At 45.6% G+C, this 20,709-nt stretch overlaps 1 protein-coding gene across 4 annotated transcripts in view; it reads left to right on the plus strand.

Moving 5' to 3' along the window:
* The window catches only part of mical2a (microtubule associated monooxygenase, calponin and LIM domain containing 2a), a 32,681-nt gene that overhangs the window by 391 nt on the left and 11,581 nt on the right, over positions 1 to 20,709 (plus strand). For all 4 annotated transcript variants that reach the window (XM_076155587.1, XM_076155589.1, XM_076155586.1 and 1 more), the window contains exons 2-11: positions 9,937 to 10,307; positions 13,830 to 14,037; positions 14,643 to 14,759; positions 16,228 to 16,329; positions 18,014 to 18,169; positions 18,371 to 18,471; positions 18,903 to 19,160; positions 19,474 to 19,589; positions 19,693 to 19,819; positions 20,012 to 20,102. In XM_076155587.1, the coding sequence (XP_076011702.1) occupies positions 10,047 to 10,307; positions 13,830 to 14,037; positions 14,643 to 14,759; positions 16,228 to 16,329; positions 18,014 to 18,169; positions 18,371 to 18,471; positions 18,903 to 19,160; positions 19,474 to 19,589; positions 19,693 to 19,819; positions 20,012 to 20,102 (1,537 nt within the window). In that variant the 5' untranslated portion in view covers positions 9,937 to 10,046. The remainder of the gene's footprint in view (positions 1 to 9,936; positions 10,308 to 13,829; positions 14,038 to 14,642; positions 14,760 to 16,227; positions 16,330 to 18,013; positions 18,170 to 18,370; positions 18,472 to 18,902; positions 19,161 to 19,473; positions 19,590 to 19,692; positions 19,820 to 20,011; positions 20,103 to 20,709) is intronic.

The following is a 20,709-nucleotide window of genomic DNA, read 5'->3' on the forward strand; positions in this document are numbered from 1 at the left end:
GTTTCTCACTGATAAAACATTGATCTCCTCTTGCGCAACACCGCGTCGGTGTCGCTCTGATGTCGATCAGCGTCAATCAGCCACATCAGTGAATCAGTGACAGACAGGAAGGACAGCAGCATGTCTACGAGGGGAGACAGCATCAGGACTCAGACTCCACTGGGACATATTGAGACATATTCAAGTCAAAACTTGTCAAAGACTCTCCTGTCATGACTAGGGGACTGGACTTTGACTTGTGACTTGTTTGTCTCATGACCCGGGACCTGACTTGAGACTTCTCTGTCTTGATGTGGGACTTGACTCTCTGGACTTGTGACTTATCTGTCTTGACTTGTGACTTGTCCTGAGTCCTACCTGTCCTGACCTGGGACTAGACATGTGACATAGGACTCTGGGACGCTTGATTTATGATTTGTCGGTATTGACTTGTCATGATTGTACTCAGACTTGTGACTCGGTCCTTCCTGTGCAAACTGATCATTAAACTCCAGGCACGATCAACCAAATGCTTTTAGAATCTCACTGTCTTCATGCTTAATCCTCCTGCTCTGCTGCTTCCAAAGCTGAAATGAATGTGTGTGTGTGTGTGTGTGTGTGTGTGTGTGTGTGTGTGTGTGTGTGTGTGTGTGTGTGTGTGTGTGTGTGTGTGTGTGTGTGTGTGTGTGTGTGTGTGTGTGTGTGTGTGTGAGTGAGTGAGTGTGTGGGCTGTAGTGGCACAAAGACACGCTAAATTAAGGTGTGGGTTTGATGCGCTGGGCCGTCTTAGACCAATGAGGGACAGAAATGAGGCTTAGCGTGTTTTCACTGTGACGCAGGTTCATGGCCAGTGTGCTGCTGTTCAAACACACTCCAGCCACACACACTCCAGCCTCACACACTCCAGCCTCTGAGGTTATTTTCAGAGAGGTGCAGCAGAGAGAAAGGTGTGGAATGAAATCAGTCAAGCAGATCTGGTTCACTCGTATCCATACTGTAACTTTCTAGGAGGACTCACTCACACGCGACTCGCCTGTCTTAATGTGTGGCTTGATTTATGACTTGTCTGTCTTGATTTGGGGCCTGATTTGTGACTTTGTCCTAACTTATGACTTGATTAGGGGCTTGTCTTCCATTTGTTTGAGTCAGATGCCCTGTCAGACTTTGGAATTTCAAGTTCCAGATCATCTCAAAGCCAAATCTGTCAGCCTGAGCTCCATATTGGGACACGGAGCCTGACGCTATGATTCATGCTCTATGTGCTAAAGGATACAAACACACGTCTCCACCGCTGAATGAGCAACAGTTTCCTGTTTGATTTGTAGCTCGGAGATGCTCCCTTCTCCTTCCAAACTTAATTGCAAAGTGATTCACCGCCTCACCAGAGAGAGTGTGTTAACATTCTAACTGTTTACACACACACTGTCTGCTCCCGGCCCCATGAGACTCCGACGCTCCGTGTGATTTATGCTGATGGACAACATCTGTCTGCAAACACAATCAATTTGCTTTTGCTTGGAATGTTTGAGTCACTGGTGTTGAAATAGCATCAGGATGAACGATCAGGATGTCACAGAGGAAGAGATGAAGGATGTTTGTTCATTCTATACACACTGGCACAGTAAACACACACACGCACGCCTCAATCGTTTAAGATCATTCATAAATCTTCCCTTCTTAATGACGTCATCGGCATGTTAACGAGCTCGTCCTTATTTGACTGGATTTGCCTCGCAATACAAGGCGACCCAGTACCTGATCTCCATCTGGGTCCGGTCTTAGCGTGTGCAGACAGGTGCTACATGTGAACTGAGACGCAGAGTTCACACACTGGAAGTATTTAATTATCTGTGAGATGTGATTCACCGCCGGGGAGCGAAGCAGATGTAGCAGATCTGTCTGCGGGTGTGTGTGTGTCTGTGGATGATCCTTCACACCTCACATCACATGATCCAAACACCAGGGTTTCTCGGGTTTCTCTGGCTTCTCTGGCACCAGCATGACCAAACTCAACTCCTCTGGTGTGTTACAACATCTGTAACATCTGTAACACCCCGGACCAAAACTGTAAGATAAGATGAAACTTTTATATCCTGAGCTGAAAGTGCTGTGCGACAGTTAGAGTAGAGTGGAGAATGAAAGGACAGAATCACCCGGAGTGCAGAAGGAGGTATATAACAGCAGTTAGAGTCATAATTCATCATTAATCATGACTCATCTCCCCAAATCTAAGAGGATTTAATTGTGGAGTTACATAGCCAAGGTGAAATCAGTGTTCATGTCACAAACCGTTTCATTTGATCGTCAAATCCCATTTCCATACACACATGCACATATTTCTCAGACTCTATGTTTGTGCGTCTGTACTTGCTGCCTGAGCGTCTTTACAGCTGCAGCTTTTCATTTTCACTTTGTAATTAGCAGCTTTACTGGAGTTTAACAGAACAGTAGCATGTGGAGACAAAACCAGAGAACTGCAGCTGGCCTTCTAATTATGGAACAAAATGAAGGCCTGCAGCTCAGAGATCATTATGAGGAAATCCTCAAATCATGGAGTCTTTCTCTTCATTTGAGATGATGAAGATGAGTGCTTAAATCAATAATCTAGCCCTTTTTTCTGGGTTGGCGAGGCAGCAGGCAGGTTCTCCACAGCATTCCCAGGCCAGACGGAGTGTATGTTGACTCCAGTGTAATCTGTGTCTGCCCCGTGGTGTCCCTCAGTCTGACAGGCCTGGAGCTCCTCCCCCAGGTGGAATCTAAGAGGCGCCCTGATAAGATGCCTGAGCCGCAGCAGCTGGCTCCTCCCTGAAGTCCAAATCAACCAACTAAAGTGTTCATTAACCAAACAAACAAAGGTCAGCAGGCTATGGCATCAATACCTCTCTGCACTGTAATGTTCAGAGCTCTATCAGGACGTCAGGCTGAGGATGAAGGCTCTCACTGGGGCTGAAGCAGCAGGGACTGTTGTCATTATTACCAGAGAGCCATTGTAAACTTTCTTCTTCCTTTATGTGACACGTTTCCTTCCTCGTTCCACTCTATAAAGGAACGGACGCGTGTGTCCAGTCACCGGCCACACAGCGGAGATGGGAACTCACAGAGGGGAGGGGAGAGGAAAGGAGAGAAAAGGAGAGGAGAGGAGAGGAGGCGAGGAGAGACAATTTGGGATCTGCCAAAACAAACTAAATCTGGAAAACTGGAAAGCTGGATTCACTGTCAATCTGTTGACTTGTTGTTGTTGTTGTTGTTCCCTCTTTGCTTCCCAACTCTTTGACGGATACAGATGAACAGTTATATTAGTTATATTGGTTATATTGTCTATGTTGTCGTGTACTGCAGCACATTATTTTGCTTCCTTTAACGCTGCCGGCCCGTGCCACTCATCCAGAAGGCAGAGGCGGCCTGAGACGTGTTTGCAGCTGTAAATCCTCCTCAGGACTTCATTAGCCAGTCGCCTCTGGTGCGTTCAAACACACGGTGACTCAGGCTCAGGCTTTGAACTCACAGGAGCTCAGCTTTGATCTGGACAGGAAACTAGAAACTCTCCACAGGAAGAGGTTGCATGAGAGGCATCGGAGGGAGGTCGCACGTGCTGTTATGACTCAGGACTCCAGAGAATGCAGCACCGGGACTCCATGTGTCTTTGCCAGGGCTTCATCATGAGCAGGGGTGCACATAGTGAAGTGGGGGTCCCACACAAACGCAGGTGTCTGGTTAGATTGAGCTGTTATGGTGTTGACATGAGTGGGCAGGATGCAAACATGGTTGATTGGGCCTGAACCCAGAACTCCAGACTCCATCTATGTATTTACTTCGTGCTGTGCTTGTTTACAGACCCGCTGGAGTCTTTACAGGGTCAGGCGCTGTTTTCTTCTGGAACACGACACTTTTCTATTCTGAGCCTGGCTGTACTGATTGTTGGCTCCTCTGTTCCTGCCAGCCGGTGATACTGACATCTAAACCATGTGCCCTTCACTGATACGCCGAATGAAGATACGGACAGAGGAGCTTGTTTGGTTGCTCTGTTTACAGTGTGTGTGTGTCGTACAGGATGACAGCCACGAGCTTCTTACCTTTGACTCACAGTTTCAGCTGGTTTGACTCTTAGTCTTTGTCTCTCTGTCCATCCATCTCCTTTATGTGCATTTGTGGGGCTGCAGCTTGTCCCAGCATGCACTGGGTCAGCACTTACAGTGTCATAGTGAGAGTCAGACTCCTCTGCATGCGTTTCCTCTGTCTCTTTCTCTGATTATGCAACACCTTATGCATATCAGGCCATTGTTTGCATCCCATCAGTTCCTCCCATGTGAACATCTTACTTTCAGCTGTGCCTTCATTGTAATAAGGGTAAATAAAAGGACTGCATGTAAACATAGTGACAGATACAAACAAAAACATTCTGAGCTATGGGTAATTTAGAAGATCCTGTTCACCGGCCTGCATGGCTTTATGGTAGGAAATCCATACGTGAGGAGAACATGCAAACTCTCCTCATGCAAACGGCCCAGCGTGCAAAGTGGAGGTCAGGTCACCTCATGGCCGTGTGATGCCCATCCTGAACACTGATCTAGACTCTGAGCCCACGCGTCTCATGTTCTGCTGGCTGCGTGTTTAAATGCATAAGTTCGCCTACCACTGGGTTTATTGTGTGTTCCTATGGAAACGGTTGGCAGTGTCTACATGTGGAAATCTAGTTCTGGTCGCTGAACCTGTAACTCCAGGTGGGCCAGGCAGTGTCTTGGGGGGAGGGGAGGGGGTCCCACATGTGTCACCCTACCTGGGGAGTCTGACTCACGCAGGTAGAGGGAAGTGAGCTCTGACAGAAACTATGAGACAAACATGAAGGAACAAAGGAGCAGCAGAGTCAATCTTTCCAAATTAGGGAGAGAAAAAAGGCATAAATCCTTACTTTTACTTTTACTGGTACATTTTTCCTTGGCTTTTATTTCCCTTTATTTTCTATCACCAAGCAGAACATTCTTTTGGCTTTACGCTCTTGTACGCTGATGTAATAACACACTCTACACCATCTCCCGGCTCATTATAGTAACAAATGAAGCTGAGAATGTGTTGGACAGGGCCAAAGTCATCGCTCAAGTGTCTTATCTTGGATAGACGTTCCTCTTTGAGCTCAGTGAGCCGAGCGTCTTCACATCAGTCATTCTTCCGTGGCGGTGGCGGCGGCGGCGGCGGTGTGTGGCTCCCTCAGACAGCGGCGGCACAAGCCCGCTCCTGTTTCTGTAAAGGAACACTTATCTCATCTGATGACGACTGACATTTACTGCATCCAGCCAGATCTTCTGCCTCACTCCTGACAGTTTGTCTCTTGTTCTGGCTCGGCCCAGCAGATGTCAGGGAGCTGAGATAATGCGGTGGAGTCTGGAGGGGCCTGGTGCGGGGCGAGCGAGTGAGCGAGCGAGTGAGCGAGCGAGTGAGCGAGCGGGCGAGCGAGGGAGCTGCTCTCTGAGGTGCACTGCCTGCTTATCAGGCCTGCAGACGGTTCCTTCCTGGTTTCCTTCAGCCCTCTCCTGTCATTACTGTTGCCGGCTGCCTCTGCTACAGTATGTGCATTTCCCAGCACTCCCAATGTTTTCCTTGTGTTGTCAGCTTCCCATTGTGTTCTGATAGCCTGAAGCTATGTGCTCTGTAAAAACAAATGGCCAGGTTGCGTCACCCTCGATTGGGTTTCTGTGACGGTTTCTGTGGCATTGACCAGTTTCAGTCCCAGAGTCCCAGTTTGGAGGCCGCTTCAACCAAACCTCCTGATCATACACACACGCTGTACTGCTACGGGTGAGTTACTCTGTGGTACAAACTGTGTGCGCCTGTGTGTGTGTATGTGTGTGCGCTTTCCAGGAATGTAGGAGGATTTGTGTGTGTGTGTGTCTGTGCATGTTTTCCAGTCCAGGTGTAACAGGTACATATTTCACATTCTTAACATTCCCACATTATGGTGCTGTAGGATGATATCTCTCACACACACACAGCAGTGCATTTAGATACTGTGTGTTCTGAGCAGGGGATCTGCTGTACCACTGTGACACTTCTATCTTCCCACACAAAGGACGTTCTGTCTTCATCTGAGTCGGCTGCTGGGGTGTTTGTTTGTTTGCTGGATTACTCACTTGTTTTTGTATATTCTTATTGATGAAAGCGTTCATCATGGCACATAGAATTATGGGACATTTTTGAGATTGTTGTTGATACAGAAAGAGGGTGGAAAAGAGAGAGAGAGAGAGAGAAAAGAAGGAGATGTTGAGTGGGGTTATTTTACTGAGACCCTGAAGCAAACTGGGAAATGTAGTGTAACAGTAAATTCAAACAATAGAGTGACAAGCAGGGCAGCAGCAGAAACTTAAAGCCACGGCTGCTGGAGGTTCTGTAAACATGACACAGTAGTGTGGAGGCGGAGTCCTGGATGACATCATTGTTGCTGGTTCGATGATCTCGTAGGTACTCACTTTTTGAGCTGAACTTCATGAAAGTTGACTTGTGGCCCCAGGGAGGAGGAGGAGGAGGAGGAGGAGCCCATTAAGTGTAGGTGTGGATCCAGATGCAGGGTCAGCTCAAAGTTATTCTTTATCCAATTCAAGATACGGCTTTTTGATGTAATTGTTAGTTTTTGCTGAGGTAGCACACAGATTGAAATGGAAGAATCTGTCTCATGTGGTTCATAATCAACTATCAACTGGTGTCATGTAGTCTGGGTTCTGTCTAATAAGTCGTATTCTTCTTCTGATGTTTGCAGAGAAATGAATGAACGTATCCGACTCTCACAGGTCGCCTCAGTTGGTTTCTCTGCCAGATCATGTTTTAAACAGACTTCAAACTCTGAAACCCTCTGATCTTCTTAAGCGTGACCCGCCTGGGCTGGGATGTGTGTGTGGTGTGGTGTGGTGTGTGTATTCTTTCCGATCCTTCTGTCATTGGCAGTATTTTCACAGCCGTTCTGTGGGTTGGTTCCGTCTGCCCACAAATGACTTTCCATTTAGTCAGACTGAGATGGTGAAGTCATGGCTCCGTGGCTGAGACAATATAGTCGGAGTGTGTGTGAGTGTGTAGCTCTGAGGACAGGAGGTGCCACCGTTTCACGAGTCCTTATAGACTCATACTCAGACTCTTATACCATTTATGTAAAAGCATGAATGCAGTCAGCTTGTGTTTATGTAAGCGTTCCACTGAGACACGAGGAATTGTTGAGCCTTTGCCCGGTTTGAATCATTGGATTGCATCATACCATTATTATTATTATTATTCTGTGTGCTTAAACAAGACGGATCTGGAAGTTTGTTGAGTTATGTTCTTGTATTTTTATCTCAGACTAACTCAGTGGCACAGGACTGTGGGCACTTGGACAAAGTACTTATTTGCAAATCACAATCTTGGCACTCAAGTCCCAAAACAAGACAAGCAAGTCATGATTGACAAGTCTAAGTCAAGTCACCAGTCTGTGACTTAGACTCGTTTGTGTAGATGCTTATATGATTTGATGATAAATATGACGAGTCTCAAATGACAGACAAGCAAATCTCAAGTCAAATGAAACAATGGCTCCTATTGGCTCCTGTTGGCTCCTGTTGGCTCCTGTTGACTCCTATTGGCTCCTGTTGGCTCTTGTGTGCTCTCAGGTGGAACACACAGCAATTATGTCATCACAGCCTCCTGCCATGCATGAAGAATTAAAACACCTGCATCGTATATCACGTCTGTCTCTGCCGTCGCTCATCACTGTCTCACCATCGGGGTAACGGCCCCCCCTGTAAAGCCTGGCGGTGGCCCTGTGGCCTGCAGAGAGCGGCTGAGGGGCCGGTGGGGTCTTTGTGTCTGTGGGCTCATGCTGATGGAGCAGTTCAGAGCTTTTGTAGCCACGTGGTTGAGGAATGTACACTGACTGAATGTGGGCACGACCATCTCCTGTGTGGGGGTGGATGTGTGTGTGTGTGTGTGTGTGTGTGTGTGTGTGTGTGTGTGTGTGTGAGAGGGGTGTGTGGTGGGGCTTATCTCTTGACCATCAGGACAAAAGCTGCTCGGGGCTCTGAGGATTTGTGAAATGTGTTGACTGAATAACTGTGGGCTCTAAGGGACCGTTGGTGTCTAAGGGATCGTTAGTGTTGCTACATTTGTCAGTTTGTTTGTTAGACTGAGGTCATTTCGACTCTTATTTGAGTGTTTAGGGGCAAAACGTTGGGGTAATTTGCCCTTTGCCCCTGGTTATCTCCTGCAACTGCACAGATTAGCAGTAGTGGTCTGAACTGAAGCGCCTTTGTTTCTTGATGAATCAATGTTAAACAGGATGTAAACATCCAGCAAACAGCCAGACAGGAACTTGTGAAATAAAGTCTGCTAAGTTTAGCACAGTGACAGATTCTGTCGCTGTGGAGCAACACTCAGAATCTTACGCACCATAACCATGACCAAGGTGTCACTGTACTTGGTTACTAACTCTCCTGTGTGTGTGTATGTGGCTAAACTGAAGCTCACTGCTGGTTACATTCATACACACTTACATCATTTCAGTTTCAGGTTACAGTCATGTTGCCACCTGAACCTGTGTGTGTGTGTGTGTGTGTGTGTGTGTGTGTGTGTGTGTGTGTGTGGGATGGGGCATTAAGAGTCCCGCGGCCCCCGCCCCCCTCCTCCCTTCCTCCAGCCCGTCCCGCTCCATGGGACATTAGAATATCAAAGGCGGATTTCTCCTGAAACTCACGGAAGCAAAGGTCTCCACCCCAGACTGAATTCAGAAATGGTTCACATTTTGCTTTGATGTTCTGCCTCAGATTTGCTGGCGTGACTTCCAAAGCTGCTGATGGTTGATTGGAATAAAGACTAAATTACACTCTATTTAAATCCATCGATTCATTTATAATAATGAAGATAATAAAGTGTGTGTGAGTGTGAGTGTGACTCAAAACATGGAAACATTAAAGCTCAATCAATCAGCAGCAATGTGGATCTGCAGTACGAATGATGTCACAGTTTGACTTCCTCCTGTCTGCTCTTCGGCTGCAGTCGTGTTTAACACAAACAAACTGTGGCTCTTTGGTTTATGTTCGCAGGAAAACCAAATGTTTGGGCTTTTCTAGCGTCTGCTTACAGTCGCAACTTTTAACAAATTACAACTGATGTAGACTTTTCAGCAACCATAGTCAGCCTCTCTGTAGTGGAGACTCTGTGTACTTTAGTATTGTGGAGATATAGAATATAGAAGTGAAGCATGTTTGTGTAGTGAAAGCATATATTTCTGATTGTAATGACGCCCCACACTATGGCTGCTTATTGTTCTTAACAGAACGGATGAATGAAGTTTCCAACGTATCTTGAGCTGGAACCCAAGCAGCAGCTGTATGAGACTGACATGTGTCTGCAGATATCATGATGATAGTAATAATAGTTAAATAATAGAATAACAATAATAACCTCGACATCCACGGCTGAGGGAGTGAGTTGATTAGCTGCTGGCATATTAATAATAATGTCATATAAAGTGCATTGGTCAGGCTGGAGGAAACAGAAAGGATCTTGGAAACCTCTCATTTATCTCTTTGCTGGTTTCCTGTCATGTCAGCTGTCAGGCCACGTCAAAGCTCATTTTCTCTCGGCTATAATCAGTTGGAATGTTATCTCCTCCGTGTGGGTGTGAGTTTACTGTGCCCTCACAGGGGTCTTGATGTCTCTATCTTAGGTGTGGTACTGAATACCTTCATGATAATTCAGGCGTGTAGTGAAATACATAATGTCAAGCTGGAGCAACCATCAGCAGATAGAATACAGCTGGGCTGTAGATTTAAACGTTCATATCAAATTACTCCACATTCCTTTCCATAAACTATTTCCATGGATTGAAATAATGCAATGAAGCAGGTTAATAATAGAATGTGGAAAGAAATCAGCAGTGTAAAGCCATCTGGGAAGGTTTCTGTGCCACGAGGTGACATCATATGTGTCTTACTTCCTCAGACTGGGCATGAGTGTGCGGGCCAAGCCGAGGGTGTAGCCACATCTGGCAGAGAGGAGCGAGAGGAGCAGCAGCAGCCTCAGCACAGCAAACACACACTCCGCTGGGAAAGATGGGCGAGATGGAAGAGGAGAGGGATAATGTGGGGAAGCTGTACGAGAACCTGGTCCAGGCCTCCACCTGTAAGGGGACGCTGCAGGCCTTCAGTGTCCTGTGTGGGCAGCTGGACCTGGACCCCATGGACAACGCCAACTTCTACAGCAGCCTGAAGGCCAAGGTCACCACCTGGAAGGCCAAAGCTCTGTGGAGTAAACTAGACAAGAGGATGTCCCACAAAGAGTACAGGAAGGGCCAAACCTGCGCCGGCACCAAGGTGAGACTTTAACAATGACATCACTCAGCAGATGTGTTAGTGGGAGTTAGATTACTGTAGGTTGAGCTCATTTCTCTTGCATTTTGGTGTAATAATCAATACTTTAATGTGCATGTCAACTTACTGCCTGTTGTTTGATTGATTTATGACTTTTCAGGAATTATTTAGCTTGATTTTAATTCTGTGACTGGACATTTAATCAATCACACTGAAGGGATCTTTGGTGAGTGATAATTGATATTTGTAGCAATCGATCAGAGACTCTAGCGTCGCCTGTTTGTACTGCAGTAAAAGAAAAACTTCTCAGCAGCCGACGCTCAACATTTCTTACCAAAAAACAAACTTCACAATGCAAATGATGAAATGTTTACTGTGGTGGAGAAATGATCACAAGCGAGTTTCTGTCAAATCTCTGTCCTGACATGAACTGAAGACAGCAGAAGCCCGGGAGCTTCATGGTGTTGCTCTGTTGCTTTGACACTAATGTGAGTCAGGTGGAGTTTATCCTATGTGAGCTCCTTAGACGGCAGAATTCATAGATTTAGTTTCTATTTCTCAGCCTGGGTTTGTTTGTTTTTTTCTTTTTTGGAGGACAAAGTAAAGTCAAGTTGATGTCAACGTCTCCAGTAACGGGAAGTTTCATTTATTTCAATCCTAGTGCAGGAAAGTAAAAATGTATGTATACAGTAATACATATACATAAATAAGAAACAAAACAACACAAATCACTGGATACTTCAGTAAATGTTAACTTTCACCGCCACAGTGTTTTTCTGGTTTCTACATTTAAGCACTGGAAGACAACAAGCCAGAGACAAATATAATTAGATGAAACCTGAAACTGAAAAACAACATGATGAGTGTTTGTGCATCAGAACCCTCCGGCTGAAGTAAACAAAGAAGTGTCAATCACAGATGTAGGATACGTTCATGAACCGCTGCTGACAGGAGACACATTCAGTTTGTTAATGAGCACACACAGTACCTGTCTGTGTGTGTGTGTGTGTGTGTGTGTGTGTGTGGGTGCGTGCGTGTAATGACGTGCTCCTTATAAAAAGTTCCATCCAGGCCCACATTGTGATTAATGTTTGGTTTCTAAATGCTTTGAAGTTGACATTATAAGTCAACTTTAAAGAAACAGCGATTCTCCTAAATTATAACTCAGGTCAGCTCATTCACTTTGACGATCCAGGGAAATGAGTCATAAAGTATAAAGCAGTAAAAGTTATAGTAAAACACTTGTGTTGTTATGAATTTATGGGCTTTCTCCTGGAGAGATGGCCTGTGATTGAATCAATCACTGATTCATGTCCTGGTGTTTTTGCGTGAGAGGACAGACGATCTGTTCCAGCCTGATTTGTGATTTCTCTCCTCCCCGCCCGGTGAACCTTAGGGGCTGGTGGTGTGATGGAAACTCGGCTCTTTAACGGGGTGAAAGATGTGATATCATTCATCACACGGCGCCACTTTCTCGCTGTAGCAGCAACCCGTAAAGGAAGTGATGTCATGCCTGTTTTATGGCCCGACAGCTGGCTGCTAGGACACGGACACACACACCCACAGCTCGTTACTGCTCCATAAAGTTTAACAAGAACAAAAAAAACAGGTGTTATACTTTTGATATGTAACATTATGCACAAGCATTTTGTTTTATTGTTTTTTTATAAACTACTAGCCAGGCTTTCTGCGTACATTTGACGTTATAACTTTATGACAACATTTAAATGCTGACTTTTTTCTCATGAAATGTGAGTTGCATGTTGACTTTGTTATAACAGTAAACAAAACAAATAACAAATATTTGACCATAGAAGTTTAATCACTGGATACCTGAGCCCCATCAGTGACTCTTGGTTTTGAGCTTTTTGGGTTTATGATCTCTGCTGTTTTGGCCACACTGTGTGTTAAAGTGATGATGGGTCTCTGACTGACATCGGGTTCATTACTGCAGCTGAGGTGAAGAGAGAGTGAGGCCGAGGCCACAGGAAGGGTGTGCACGTGTCTGTGTGTGTGTGTGTGTGTCTGTGTCTGTGTCTGTCCTGACTCAGCAGATGTGCAGAGGCCTCAGGAAAAGCCTCATATTTGAAATAATACATCTGTGAGCTAAAACAAACAGAAGTCTGAGGACAAATCCAACAAAACACAGACACACGTTTAGATTAAACTGTGAGTGTACGTCTGAATAAATACAAGTTCAGCTGGACTATTATGCTGCTCACTGTAAAGAACACACACACACACACACACACACACACACACACACAGGCCCAAACTGTAGAGTATTCTTCTTCTTTGCTGTCAAATAGACCTAGAAGTATGTAGAAGTAATAAATATTGTTAAACTTAGCCTGGTTTAGTGTGTAAGTTACTGTCACACTTCGAGAAAATGGAATGACTCCAGTAAAAGCACCAGTGCCTCCAAACTGTACTTCATTCTAAAACTCTACAACAAAAAATGAGGTAAATGATTTTGGTGAGATGGAGACATGAAACATGTCAACACAAGACAAGAATGAGTTCATTCTACATGAAAAGCGCCACTATGGCCACACACACACACACACACACACACACACACACACACACACACACACACACACACACACACACACACACACACACACACACACAGTGTTTATGTAATTTGAGGGATATAAATTAGAGAAAGACGCTGCCAGAATGATTTGGAACACAGATGCATAAATTCTCCCTTTCATCTTTCATCGAAGGCGATGATGTCATGTTTGAAACACATTCTCAGACAGATGCTGTAACCGCAAAGCAGTGACTTCATGTATTTGTGAGTGAGGTGGATGCATGAGTAACACCTTTGAAATGAAGCTGAGGTAGTCATGGTTTCTGATGAAAGACGGTGATGGCAAACGTTCCTCTGGTCGTGATTACAGGTTCACCATCGCTGCCCTACGTCCGGCCTGCAGAAAGGCTTCCCTACCATCTTTCTTCTCTTTACTTATAATCCTGCTACATCACCAACGTCGTCTAGTGGTTAGAGAAGCTGCTTTGAGACTGGAACAAACCATAATGAAGAGTCCTTAAGTCAGACTCTCAGCCTTTAAATGCTTCAAGCCAGAGCTTCCCAACTGGGTTTGCCGTGATCTGGTGAAGGATCTGGATCTGGTGTAAGGTTCTGAATGTGGTGATCATGGTCTTGACACGAGACAATACTCATCCTCATCATCATCATCTTTTTCATGCTCTAATAAGTACCCTTCTAGATTTACTAATACACGGTCATACTCAATCTTTCTGGGTATCGCTAAAGTAACCCAAGGGAAGAGGATCCCTGGTTTGGAAACTGGGCTTGAAGCAAATGATCTGTGTGTGTGTGTGTGTGTGTGTGTGTGTGTGTGTGTGTGTGTGTGTGTGTGTGTGTGTGTGTGCGCCCCTCTGTTGGACTCTCAGTCCCTTGTGGTCATTATAATGCAGATGTGAGTCATGCAGCTCATTTGTTTTGTCCCTTGCGTTGGTTATAAAGTCCATTTGTCCTCCTGTCTTGATCAGTGCCTCATCATCGGCGGAGGCCCCTGTGGCCTGCGGACGGCCATCGAGCTGGCCATGATGGGAGCCAAAGTGGTGGTGATAGAGAAGAGGGACTCTTTCTCCAGGAACAACGTGCTGCACCTGTGGCCCTTCACCATACACGACCTGCGGGGCCTCGGGGCCAAAAAGTTCTGCGGCAAATTCTGTGCCGGAGCCATAGATCACATCAGTGAGTACCTGACTGCATCAGTGTGTCAGAATGTTCCAATCAAACAGCTTCAGTGTTGATGAGAACAGTTTGTTTCAGTAGGTTTGCTGGCTCACAGGTGTAAAGATGTCCGAGTATCCAGGAATACATTTGCCTTAAAGGTGGAACATTCCTAAGGCTCCTACAGAGTGTGTGATTAAGGCTTTGTCTGACTAAATAACATGTCACGCTGTCACACAGGGCAGATGAATTATAGATCCTCATCCAACCTCACTTCAACCACAAAGCTGTTTCTTTACCGCGTCTCACACAATCCAGGACCACTGACAACATTTGATTTGTTCACATTTCCTTTCTTTATCTTTCTAACAGCGACAGCCTGAACTCACACACTCTGTCGGAGCCTTTAGACACCTTGCTGACACTTGCACTCTCCTGACTGCACTCAGTGTTTGTGTGTTACCTTTAAGAAACCCGCTCAACCTGTCAAACAGGTTCATGAAATGAGCTGATTTGTGTCAACAAAACAACAACATGTCAACATATCCTGATGACATATTACATATTCAATTGCAAATAACATATTCTCTGTGTTGTGTGTGTGTGTGTGTGTGTGTCTCTAACAGGCATTCAGCAGCTGCAGGTCATTCTGCTGAAGGTCGCTCTGATTGTTGCTGTTGAGTTTCACATCAGTGTGGAGTTTGTCAAACTGCTGGAGCCTTCAGAGGACCAGGAGAATGAAGGTATCTGTCCACATGTATACACACATATATACTGTATATACACACTAACTCAGTATTGTTAGGGAGGAACGCTTTGAGAAGCTACAGTCTACAGTTGTTACTTTTAATAGTCGTACATGTTTGAGCAGAGGCACAAATTGAGAAGCAAGGAGGAGGAAGGTAATAAGAATAAGAATGTTGTTTAGAAGAGTAGACTCCTTGGCCTTGTAGCTGAATACACTTTCAGTTATAGATGAGAGAAACTACAAGAAAAGTAGGAGCTTGGACCGGATCAGAGTGTCACACAAGCACAACAGGTGGAATAGGAAGGAACCAAAAGCAGTGCAAATCTGGATGGAGTTGTGGTGCTGTATGTCCGACTCCTTGTCTAGTGTGAATGCAGTCTGGTTCTGCAAAGGGCAAAGTCCTGGACCCAGCAGCAGCAGCAGCAGGACCTTTCCCCTTGTAGCCGGAGGTCCCAGAGGCCCTCAGACTGAAGTGTTAATGATTTGCAGCACGTAAGCAGCGTGTCTACTGGACAGTCACGTCTCTCAGTGGACTTGAGACTCTCAAAACAAACTCATACGCCGCTGTTTGTCCCTTCAGCTGTAATGTCAATACTCAGATAACAACAAGAGCCTCCTCTAAATTTAGACTCAAACTCAACCCTCCTGTTTTCCTGTGACGGACTCAGCTGTGCCCTTGACATCAGCCAATGGATTTTCCACATGGTGAAGTTACAGTGTGCCAGGCTCACACACACACACACACACACACACACACACACACACACACACACACACACACACACACACACACACACACACACACACACAGACCACTGCAGACACCACTAGTATTAAGTCTGAAACAATGTAGCAGGATATGATTATATGTGGTTAGTCTGATAATGATCTGTCACAGTCTGCAGGCCAGAGCCACTGGACGCTCTGTGGACGCTCTGTGGACGGCAAGAAAGCCTGGAAAATACCTCCAATCTGGCAAAGCATTTGATCTGGGAAAAGTTCATTTAGCTCTAAAACTCTAGACACAACAAAATGGGCCTTGAAATTACAAATTAAGAATCCTCTTATAAACAAAATGAATTTGAGAACCTAACTTTTATTTCAGCCCAATGAGTTGAATGTGACGTTGTGACAATCCTCCTCTTCCTTCCTCTTCCTCATTGTTTACAGAGCAAATGTGAAGGAATCCAGGACAGAACACGTGAAAATCATGTGGCATCATTTATTAGAATCTTTCCTTTCCTTTGATTGATGTCTGAAGTTGCTTTACTGTCTTGGAATGGCAGCCTGGGTAGCCATGTTTCCATGTTTGTCCATGGTTGTGTTATAGCAGACTTAAACAGTGGACCAGGTTAGGACTCTGCAGAGGCACAAATCCATTTGGCTCCATGCGCTCACTCCTCTCTGTCTGTCTCTCACTCTCTCTGTCTGTCTCTCTGTCTCTCTCCCTCTCTGTCTGTCAGGACACGGCTGGAGAGCTGCAGTCCGGCCTGCTGATCACCCCGTTGCTGACTTTGACTTTGATGTCGTGGTCGCGGCTGATGGTCGCAGGAACACGCTGGACGGTGAGGAAACAGCAGAAACGAGTCTTAACCTCTAATGACCTCTTAATGACCCTAAATCATGACATCAGTTTGAGTCTGTGGGTCTCAGTCGTGGTCCCTTCTGGTCCACTGAACATGCGTGTGTGTTCCATCTTCCCTGGCCGTACACAAACTTATTTATGAACTCAATCATCTGTGTCCTTAACCAATCAAGTCCTGAGAGGCTCAGTCAAGATAAGTAAACTTTCCATTTAAGGATTGGAACCTAAAATCACTCTAACTGCTCTTTATTTGATTCAAATCTGACATTGTGCATTATTCTGTACGGCTCTTTTGACAGAATGTGACATCATCACTCTGTACTTATACAGGATCAACATACTGCATGCAACATCTGCAGTGCCTCAACTCAGCCTTCAGAGTCAGAGCAGACGAGCAGCTTCATTTAATTTAGAGTTAAAATTACACAAACAATAAGGATGTGATTTATGTAAGTATGAGTTGCAGCACGTTAAAGGAAGTGGCTGACTGACAAAACAACAAATGCACTTATAAACACATCCTGCAGTAAAAAGGCCTTGACAGAGTTTTTTTCCAAAGCCTTGTGTACTGTGTGTGCGTGTGTGTGTGTGAGTGTGTGTGTGTGTGTGTGTTGCTTCAGGCTTAGGGAAGATAAAACCCAGAGCACCTTCTATTTACTGAATAACACATTCTGTATATCCAAGACGACAGTTGCTGTTTGTGTACCGGCTGAATAATTTGCTCCGTATCCTCTCGGTTGTGAAGCTGTAAAGTTAAACTCACTCACTCTCTGTAAACTTAAGCTCTCATGAGGCTTTGATCTGTCCCAGTGGGAGCGAGCGCTTACACATGGGACAGGAATAGAGGCGAGCCCAGGCCCGTGCTGGACTCTCTGCCTCACTCTTCCCGTCTCTCTCTCTTTCCCTCAAACGCTGTCATCTAACGACCAGCTCACATCACATGCCTTCTCCAAAAAAGGAAATTTTCGGGTAAAACCGAGAGTTTAGCTCATTCAGAAATGAGGAAGAAAGCCTGGAGCAGATTATTCCCCCGCTGCTGCTGAGGCCTCCCTGAGTTAAATATACTGTAATCCCATTTGCGCTCAGCTAATCGTTGCTTTGTTTGGAAACGACCCCCGAAGTGACAGCGAGGGGAGGAGACCCCTGTGAATTCAACTATCTCATCTCATGCTTCATTCTGTAGCCAGCAGAGGCTAAAAATATTCACTTAAGCATTCACAGCTTCAGAGTTAGAGGCATTTTTCCACTGTTACGCTTTCAATAGCTTCAAATACACAAAACTACATAGAAATATGCCTCAGTGTAGCAGGGGATGAATCCATATGATGTCATGTCCCTCGCTCCTGCTCAATGTAAACAGCTTCTGCAGTGATTTATAAATATACTGTACAGCCGACTGCTTCTGTGCTGCTCTGGCTGCTAACACACACTTCAGAAGGACAATGAAGCATAGACAATTTCTTATTTTGTAGCTTTAAATTCCTGCTGCTGCTCTCAGTTCACACACAGTCTCTCGCCTTAAAGCCGCCTCTCATCCTAAAACAACAACCTGGTGATTATGGTGAAAGCAAAGACTTCCTTCGGTTTAGCAGCAAAGGCCTCGCTTATCTGACTAGACTAACAAGCCGCCTTCCTCTCCCCATGTCTCTGTTTCTCTCTCCCAGGCTTTAGGAGGAAGGAGTTTCGAGGGAAGCTGGCCATCGCCATCACCGCCAACTTCATCAACAGAAACACCACAGCAGAGGCCCGGGTGGAGGAGATCAGCGGGGTGGCCTTCATCTTCAACCAGAAGTTCTTCCTTGACCTCAAAGAGGAGACAGGTAGAAGACACACACACAGGCTACCACATTTTACTAATAATACTTGACAATCAGACTGGGAATTTGAAGGACAAATCAAACCGTACACTGGACTTCAGCATTGAAATCCTTTGTTATTCCTCTCCAGATGCTCTGCTCACTCCCACAGTCCCTCTGGTGCTTTATTATGTTTTATTCTCACTCGGTGTTGTGTATTTGCAGGTATTGATCTGGAGAACATTGTGTACTACAAGGACAACACGCATTACTTTGTGATGACTGCAAAGAAACAGAGTCTGCTGGACAAAGGAGTCGTCATCAATGTAAGCAGGCAGTGTGTCGTCTGTTCACCGCCACATGAGGATGGTTTAACTGCCATGTTTCCTTCAATCTATTTCAGTTAGCCATGGGTATTGATAGTATAGATATATGAGGGCTGATTGATAAGTTCTGAGCCTATCACACAAACAAAGAGAGATGTAGTTTTTTAATCTCCTTCCATCTTCTACTTCTGAAATAGCTTCTTTATTCCAGTTTGTAAAGACTCCACCGCAGTATAGTGACGTAAAAGCAAGCACGTTCATGATGTACAACTCAGAGACCCTGTTGTGCCTCATCACTGAGCTCAAATAAATGTTGAGCATCACATAAATAAATAACCAGGCTCCCTTAGGTTTCAGGCTCAGAACTTCTCAATCATCCCGTCTGTAATGTTCTTCCAAATGCTAAGTACAGACTTCCCCTGTGTGAGCAGGATTACCTGGACACTCAGATGTTGCTGAGCAGTGAGAATGTGGACCAGGAGGCTCTGCTGTGTTACGCCCGCGAGGCTGCTGACTTTGGCACCAACTACCAACTTCCCACGCTGGATTTTGCCATGAACCACTGTGGGCAGCCGGACGTGGCCATGTTTGACTTCACCAGCATGCACGCCTCTGAGAACGCCGCTCTGGTCAGGGACAGGTCGGGACACCAGCTGCTGGTCTCACTGGTTGGCGACAGTCTGCTTGAGGTAAAGAGAGGAAACACACACTGTATGATTATGAGTCTGTGTGAGAGGACGTGAGAATCTGAAATCATAGTGCTGGACTGTTTTCCCATGACATCATATTATATGCATGTCTGTGGAGTTATGACTCGACTTGGACTCTTTATGAATTAAAACCTAAATCTTAAGATAAAAGAAGAAACTTGCAACTATTCTTGGACTTGGTCTTGACTTGAGACTTACTTGAACTTGGTCACCTCTCTAAAGGGGGAACAGAATAATGGAGCATTTCCCCTCACACCCATGTGATCTGTGTGTGCTCTGTGTGTCTGTGCAGCCTTTCTGGCCCATGGGGACCGGCTGTGCCCGAGGCTTCCTGGCTGCCTTTGATACAGCCTGGATGGTGAAGAGCTGGGCTCAGGGCCGGCCCGTCCTGGAGGTGCTGGCAGAGAGGTAGAGAGAGACACACACACACACACACACACACACACACACACATGCTCACACACACCTGTTTCCTGTGTTATTTATGTTCTTTATATTTGTGTGTCCATAGGGAGAGTATTTACAGATTGCTTCCTCAGACCACGCCTGAAAACATCGCCAAAAACTTTGATCAGTACACCATCGATCCTGGAACTCGATACCCCAACCTGAACTCGTCTTGTGTCAGACTAAACCAGGTGAGAGGAAATCAGCCTCAGTCCTGATATCAGATTCTTACTTTGTGGTGAACCAAGATGAAATTACGTTTGTCTATTCTTTGTTTAAATTTGATGTGAGCAACAAATCTTCAACCTTTTCATCATAATAGAAATGAGTCAAAGCACATGGCTGTAATGTAATCTCCGGTCTCCCTATTGTTTGTGTTGTAGGTGCGTCATTTATTCATCAGTGGAGAGCTGAATCCCTGCTCTCTGGAGCGAGCCGCCACCATACGCCGGCCCGTCAACCTGGCCAGGCGAGGTGAGCTTTACGCCGACTCACTCTCCTGTCTTTCCTTCCTTCTAAATGATAGATGTACTGAGGAGCCAAACTTTACTTCTTCTACTGAGGGAATCAGTTTTGATCTGAGGTTTGTTGTTACATGTGGATTCGTAGTGAGAAGGAAGCTTTGAAATGTGAGCCGCTGGGATGATGAAGGAACCTTTAAACACGCACGCACGCACGCACGCACGCACGCACGCACGCACGCACGCACGCACGCACGCACGCACGCACGCACGCACGCACGCACGCACGCACACACACACACACACACACACACACACACACACACAGTACTTTACTGTTGGAGCCTTCAGCATGACCCTGTGTGTAATATATATCCACTCAAATCCATTTGTAAAAGTATATGTGTATCTTGATGAAATGTATTCCAGGACAAACATATACTGTACATTCCTCTTAATGTTCAGCTCCACCATGGATGTGGGCTCCATTTGAATGTCAAGTCACATCAGCTTTATTTGTACAGCCCAGAATCACACACACAATGTCCCAAAGGAAGCAAGTTGTTTGGTCCTCGCTCTGCCCAAACTTGGGTTTCTAAACTCATTAAAATCCTGGAAAA

Source organism: Genypterus blacodes, unplaced genomic scaffold, assembly GCF_046128005.1.
Source record: "Genypterus blacodes isolate CSIRO-AG114 ecotype Tasmania unplaced genomic scaffold, CSIRO-AGI_Gbla_v1 ptg000067l_1, whole genome shotgun sequence".
Classification (NCBI taxonomy): Eukaryota; Metazoa; Chordata; class Actinopteri; order Ophidiiformes; family Ophidiidae; genus Genypterus; species Genypterus blacodes.